The 7,272-nt window shown below is 47.5% G+C and overlaps 1 protein-coding gene across 1 annotated transcript; it reads left to right on the plus strand.

The window, feature by feature from the left end:
• Positions 1 to 245: 245 nt before the first annotated feature.
• On the plus strand, positions 246 to 6,883 carry IRX3 (iroquois homeobox 3). The gene is made up of 4 exons (XM_063140932.1): positions 246 to 482; positions 2,308 to 3,526; positions 5,138 to 5,204; positions 6,735 to 6,883. Exons 1-4 carry the CDS (start codon positions 261 to 263, stop codon positions 6,787 to 6,789), a joined length of 1,563 nt encoding a protein of 520 aa, XP_062997002.1. The 5' UTR covers positions 246 to 260; the 3' UTR covers positions 6,790 to 6,883.
• Positions 6,884 to 7,272: the final 389 nt, after the last annotated feature.

Here is a 7,272-nt window from a genome sequence, read left to right on the forward strand (position 1 = left end):
CCCCCCTAACCCACTCAACAACACCAATGTCTGGCAGAGTTTCTGAGAGATACTAAAAAGTGCAGGGAGGCAAGCAAAGGGCGAAGGAACCGGCGTCTTTTTTCTTATTAGTATTTTGCTTCTGCCCCTCTCTCTCTCTCCTTTCTCTCTGTTTCTTCTCCTTTCCTCCCCCTTCCCTCTTTCCCCTCCCCTCTTTCCCCCCTTTCCTTCTCTCTCTCTCCCCCCCCCCCCGCACCCCACCCCTCTCCGCAAACCCCGCCATGGCATTTTCCCAGTTGGGATACCAGTATATCCGCCCGATCTACCCGTCAGATCGCCAAGGGAACGGCAGCTCCCGGAACGGGGCAGAGCTCAGCCCGTCGGGAACGCTCAGCAACGTGTTGTCCTCCATGTACGGAGCGCCTTACGCAGCAGCCGCGGCTGCTCAGGGATACGGGGCTTTCTTGCCTTACACCGCCGAGCTACCAATCTTCCCGCAGCTGGTAAGCAAAGCACGGGTCTCTCTCTCTCTCTTTCTCTCTCTCTCTTTCTCTCTCTCTGTCTCTTCAGCCCTCGACCTCCAACTCCGCAGCTCCCCCGTTTTTGTTTTTGTTTTAAAAAGAGTTCCCTCCTTTTGATCGCTTCTCTCGGCGATGTGACTTTGTACAGGAGCGAACGCAAAGCGAGGTGGCGGCAAAGGGTGAAATTGACCACACTTCATTCGCAATTGACCAGGTCGATTTGTATGACTCTCTCGAGCCTGTTAGCGAAAGTCCCCCTTTTACGTGCAGGCGATTGAGTTTGTGCAAAACCTCCCGGCTTGGATTTATTTACTTTTCTTCCTTTTTTTAACTCGAAGAGGTAGTTCCTTAAAACACCACCTGGACCGAGCCTTTAAAAAAAAAAGGCGCCGATTACTGCGAAGTAATGTGTCCCATTAATTTCGAGGCAACCTCCAAATCATCCCGGGTGTATGAATCTTTTTTTGGGAAGGGGGGTGAGGGAGGGGGGAGAGATCTGAACTGAAGGGAGACAAGAAACACCTCCACGGATCGCATTTGGTCGCCTTTTCTCAACTAAAGAACAATCCCAATTTTTTGCGCCTTTCCTTGTTATTAACAGCACGAGAAGGAAGAGGGTGAACTCTATCTTAAAGTATTTATTTATTTATTTATTTATTTATTGTCCGACTTGGGAATCGAAGAAATGTCATAATATAATGCATGCATGGGAGCTTAGGTTTCTTTTATTCTTTTGGTTTTGAAGGCACCGCCTGCTTTTAATAGAGAGTTGTAAAAAGTTTTTTGTGTTGCTGTTGTTTTAAAATAAAATCTTCAAGGTTTTTAAATATAGTTACAAGGGGGTATTTCTAGGCCTGTGGGTTGTGTTTTGTTTTGTTTTTTCAAATAAAAGTTGCTGGGGGGGGGAGTCTAACAATTCCCCCCTCCACCCCGACACTATATACATGCACGCACACAGGCAGCAGACATAGGTGACTGTATTGTTTTTCCCCCTGGGTGAGGGGTAAGGATGGTTAACAGCACCCCCGTTATGCAAAGAGAACTGGGGAGAAAGACACCGAAATGTAAACAGCGATTCTGGCCATTTGAGACTGTGGGTTACTTTTTACTTCTGCAAAGCTGAAAGCAGTGGATGTAACAATCTAATAATTCTCTTGCTACTAGTTCTAAAGGGCTTTAGCCATATAGGCCCAGTTTTCCTCAGTCTCAAAACGTATTTTTTTAGAATCCTTTCAACCCAAATTTGAAGCTGATTCGAGACGATGTTTTCTTCAGTTCTGGAAGCGACGTGGAACGAGAAAGGCCGAAGGCGTTTGTTAAGAGGAGGGAGAAAACCCCTTTGAATGCGGCTGAATTAAACTTGGCTAAGAAACTTTTTGAATTCTGTTCCGCGGGGAGATGGCTGCCTGGATTTGGGTTTGGATGGAAATCATAGATATAGGCCCCTGCCCCACATTCCAATCCATTCCGTGTGTTACCACGAAAACTGGAGATAAAAACAGACGGCGGGATGCGATCTCCTTTGCGTTTTAAAATCTGGCGGACTTCAAGGAGGTGTCCGCTTTCGGGTTTCACAGCAGTCTTCGTCGCAAGGCAGGAGGTCAAGTTAGCATGGTCTCCTCGATTGTATCGTGGTACCTCTTTGTGCATCTTCCAGCGTTTGGGATGAGGGCTGGCTATTATACCACAGAGAGAGAGAGAGAGAGAGAGAGAGAGAGAGAGAGATTCCTTGAAAGAGACCATTTCGGTGGCTGGCTTGTTCCTCCGGGTAACCCCTGCCACCTTTCTCCCTTTCCTCCCCGTCTAGGGCGCTCAGTATGAGCTGAAAGACAGCCCCGGCGTCCAGCACCCGGCGTTCCCGCATCACCACCCGGCTTTCTACCCCTACGGGCAGTACCAGTTCGGCGACCCGTCGAGGCCCAAGAACGCCACGCGGGAGAGCACCAGCACCCTCAAGGCCTGGCTGAACGAGCATCGCAAGAACCCCTACCCCACCAAAGGGGAGAAGATCATGCTAGCCATCATCACGAAGATGACCCTCACGCAGGTCTCCACCTGGTTCGCCAACGCCCGTCGGAGGCTCAAGAAGGAGAACAAGATGACCTGGGCCCCGCGGAGCCGCACCGACGAGGAGGGCAACGCCTATGGTAGCGACCACGACGAGGACGATGAGGGCGACAAGCGAGACCCCGACGACGAGGAGATCGACCTGGAGAACATCGACACCGAGAACATGGAGAGCGGCGGCGCGCCGGGGGCTAAAGGGGCCCCGCTTCTCCTGGGAGGGGAGGAGGACGAGGAGGAGGACGAGGAAGAGGAGGAGGACGAGGAAGAGGAGGACGAGGAGCCGACGGTGCGCTCGGCGCTCCTCCACTCGGACGCCAAGACCACCGACTCCGAGGGCTCCGACGGCGGTGGCGGCGGCTTCGAGGACTCGCCCGGCGCTCCGGAGCGCTTCCTGAAGGCCCTGGAGGCCAGGCAGCGCGCCTCGTCGCGGGAGCTGGCCCAGCAGCCGCGGACGCGCCCGCCCGCTTCGCCCGCGTCTCCCCCGACGGCGCCCAGCCCCGCGTTGCAGCCGCCGCCGCCGCCGCCGCCAGCCGCCAAGCCCAAAATCTGGTCCCTCGCAGAGACAGCCACCAGCCCGGATAACCCGTCGTCGCGGAAATCGCCCCCGGGGGGCTGCTCCCCGCCGGCGGCCGCGGCCACCCCGCAGAGCCTCCAGCTGGTGGCGGGGTCCCATGCTCCTCCGGCCGCCGCCGCCGCCCCGGCCGCCGCCGCCGCCGCCCCGCACAGACTGCTCTCGGCTTGCCCGCTGGGCAAGTTCGCCAACTGGCCCAGCCGCCCGTTTTCCGCCCAGCCCCACCATCACCACCACCACCACCATCACCATCCTCTGACCTTACTGAACACTCCCCACCTTCTGGGACTCGGGGGGGCCAATCCCAGCGCGGTCCCCAACGCGGCGGCCATCGCTGCTTTCTCCCGACCCGCGGATCAAGCGCAGAGCGCGGAGTCCTCCGGAACAGGTAACCTGACTCGACCGGGGTGTGAAAGAGGAGGCGAGGGGGGGGGACAGCAGGGGGTGTGGGGGGGAACTGGAAATATATAGATTTGGCGAGTGGGGTGGGGGAGTTGTGGGGGGAGGCTGACATGCAGCCCTTTGGATCTCCCTTCCTCCTTCCGAGGTCAGTTCCACGCATTTATTATTATTATTATTATTATTATTATTATTATTATTATTATTATTATTATTGATAATAATAAATAATTGTCCCCCTGGAGTCTTTCAAAGCAGATACAAGTATGGGGTGGGACACGCGCGGATCCCTGCAAACACGCACAGGCCTTTCAGCCCAAGGAAACGCAGCGCATTTCCATCCGCCTCCCTCTGGAATCAAGTTTGCTCAGAAAGAAACTCAGTCCCGCGGAGTAATCAGCTTAGCTGCGCTACTGCAGGACCTTGGAAGTCGCGGGATTTCAATGGAAGTCTCCCTCGGAAGGGGGGGGGGAGCTCCAGAGGACTTATTTCTCAGCAAACGCCCCGAGGAAGTTCTCTGCTCATCTTTTAAGAACTTAAGTGTGTGCGGAAGGGGAAGGGGAAGGGGAGGGGGACAGAGAAGCGAGAAACATCCCAAATAAATTCCAAAAACTGTGCTGTATTTTTTTTAAAAAACCAACAACACACAAAATAAAATAAAATAAAAACCCTAAAGAGTTTGAAACCCAAAATCAGCTGAACGTGGGTACAAGAAGGAGAGGCAGACTCAATAATCTCGTTTCTGGATTCTCTAAAAAAAAACCACAACCCTTTAGATATATAATTTCCCAAGAAAGATCTAGCTTTATCTGTCGTTTGTCTAAACTTTAGACGCGAAAGGTTTTATTTACTTATTTAAAAAGAGGCCTTAAGTTCTCCCCCTCCTTGCCTCTTGCCTGGATCGGTTCCTTTCTCGTGTTTGATGGGGTTGCGAGAGCCACACTTGGGATCCGAGATCACTCGCTGGAGGTTCTTTAAGAAAATAGATACATCAGAAAGGCTGTACACGGGCCCTTGGGAGCGAGGCTGGGCGGAGATAGTCCAATATTGCCTCTAAAAGTGAGTTGGGGGGCACTGCAATCCCCCCCTCCCCGTTGGTTTGGTCAGAATGGGCTCTTGAGGATGAGATCTCATTTGCCTTTAAAAGAAAAGGAGAGAGAGAGAAAGACAGATCATTAACTCACCACACACAGTTTCTCTATCTGCTTGGAAAGACGTTCCAAGACTTCGGATCAAAAGGGGTTTACTTCCAAGTAAAATGCGTTTGGAGATCCAGGTGTTGTGTAACCTTAACTATATATGCACACTTGGCAGTGCAATCCTATACATGTCTACTCCAAAGGAAGCCCCACTGAATTCAGTGGACTTACTCCCAGGTGAACATGTATGGCATTCCAGCCCAAATGGTTAAACAGTTCCCACTGAAATCAAGGATCAGTTTTCATACTGGATGGGTCTAGAGTCTACATTCTCTAACAGTTTTTGTTTTGTTACTGAGTTCTTAAGAGTGACTTGAATTCAGGGCCTTTTAGTAGCAAATCCAAGGTGCTTTTTTTTTAAAGGAACTTTTTTTTTCTTTGTTTGCTTTTGTTTGTTTTAGATCGATGTAGTGCCTTGGAAGTAGAGAAAAAGTTAATAAAGACAGCTTTCCAACCAGTTCAGAGGCGGTAAGAGATTATCTATGTCCTAGAGGATACATGAAAAGACAGACGCCCCCATCCTTCTCACCCCACCCCCAAAAGAGAGAGAAGCTTGTATAGAAACAAGTTTCATTGGTATCAATGGGACTTGTTGCGATGTAAACAGCAATCTCATACACGCTTACTTGGAAGTAAATGCTATTGTAGCCGCTGGGATTGACTTCCAAGCAACCGTACAAGCGATTTGGCTGCATGCATGTTTAGGATTGGAGGAAAGTTATAAATGGCCAATTTTCCGCCCCTTGGAGTTTCTGCCCAAAGTCAGCTGTAGCGTGTTCGTGTTCCTTGTAGTGTAACATGAAATTTGATTATTGGGATAAGATCAAACGTGAGCTTGATAGACTTTCTAAAAACTAGGACTTGTGAGAAGCGAAGGTCTTATATGTGTAATTGTGTCTTCTTTTTTAGTTTTGATAGAACAGAGAGGGAGACATAAAACTCACCGTTCCTTCCCATCTACTGTCTAGATTAATTTTAATCGTACAATTCAAAACTGGCCATACTTAAGGTTCAGGTTAGTGGCCAAGTAAATATGAAGTGCAGTGGATAGACCAATGTAAACCTCCATGGTTTTTGCATACTGTGACTAGGTGTGAAATGTGCCTATTTATATTCACACATATACACCTATAGTGTGTGTGGATTATGATGATGATGATGATGATGATGATGATGATGATGATGATGATGATATATATGAGAGAGAGAGAGAGAGAGAGAGAGAGAGAGAGAGAGAGAGAGAGAGAGAGAGAGAGATTTTCCATATGCACAGAGAGAGCTTTTAGCTGTATAATATAGCCTTTACTTATCACTCCTAGGTAAAGTCTAAAGTGGCTATAAACTGTGTGTGTGTTTCACACAGTCTCTCTCTCTCTCTCTCTCACACACACACACACACACAGGCCTCAGATCGATTCAACACAGAATTACACACGTGTAAGCCCGTTGAAATCAGTGGATTGTATTGTGGTTTATACTTATGGAAGCATACAGAGTAGAATATAGTCATGAAATAGTGTTAAGCCCAAGATTGCTTGAAACTGTTGAAAAAGTCATAACACTTTGGCCTGCAAATAAATACAAATAAATGAATAAATAAATAAATTCCATAATATATTGAAACTCCTATGAAATTGTAGAGGAGTAGCTTAATTAGTCCATTACAGCAAAAAACAAAATAACAAAGAGTGTTCTGACACCTTAAAGATGAACATATGTACTAGGGCATCAGCTTTTATGATCTACAGGGAAGAACTGACCAAGGGGTTTCTGGAAATCCATGAAAGCTTATGCCCCAATAAATCTGTTACTCTGTGGGATGCCATGAAACTCCACATAAAATTGGAATCCTTGTTGGTCATTCTTTAGAATATTTGCAAAGACTTTTTGTTCCCAATTAAAGCAAGTGTCAGTTGCAATGCAATCTCAGGTATTAGATGAACAGTTTAAATCACTTTTCAAGATACATTTTTTTTTCTATGTCCCCTTTTCTTCCAGGCCTCAAAACCAACTTGATGCAGCTATGGTTCTATCTGCGTTGTCATCATCATAGTTAATTTTTTTTTAATTATTGTTCTAATGATTGTAAAATAAAATTCTCTGTATAGTTACAACTTGTACGCATGTCCATGTATTAAATGAAAAGGGGGGGGGAAAGATACAGAAAAGCAAGGCTCCCCTCTCGTGCCCCCACCCCACCCACGCTTCTGTACTATCATCTGGGTTAGCTGAATTCGTGAGGTTTTTTGGAAGTCCAGTGAGAAATAGGCGTCTTCATATTTTTTTTTTTTTGTATATATAGTAAAAATAAAATGTACATACATGTGAACCAAATTGTACAAAAAGTATATATTTTTGGCTAATAAACTATTGCCACTTTGACTACAATTTCTTGATCCCTACTGGAATTATTATTATTATTATTATTATTATTATTATTATTAATGTTAGTATGTTTGCTGAAATCTTTAAACCAGTTTTGGAAGATGTTTCATTGCTTTTGAAGGTTGCCAAAACTAGATGTCTGGACTTTCTA

This window comes from Elgaria multicarinata, chromosome 14 (genome assembly GCF_023053635.1).
Source record: "Elgaria multicarinata webbii isolate HBS135686 ecotype San Diego chromosome 14, rElgMul1.1.pri, whole genome shotgun sequence".
Lineage (NCBI taxonomy): Eukaryota > Metazoa > Chordata > Lepidosauria > Squamata > Anguidae > Elgaria > Elgaria multicarinata.

Bases quoted from the DNA above. Each gene is read 5' to 3' on its own strand.
- IRX3 (XM_063140932.1), top strand. From the start codon at position 261: ATGGCATTTTCCCAGTTGGGATACCAGTATATCCGCCCGATCTACCCG. The intron at 483-2,307 runs GTAAGCAAAGCA...CTCCCCGTCTAG, and splicing joins TACCAATCTTCCCGCAGCTG to GGCGCTCAGTATGAGCTGAA. The intron at 3,527-5,137 runs GTAACCTGACTC...TGTTTGTTTTAG, and splicing joins CGCGGAGTCCTCCGGAACAG to ATCGATGTAGTGCCTTGGAA.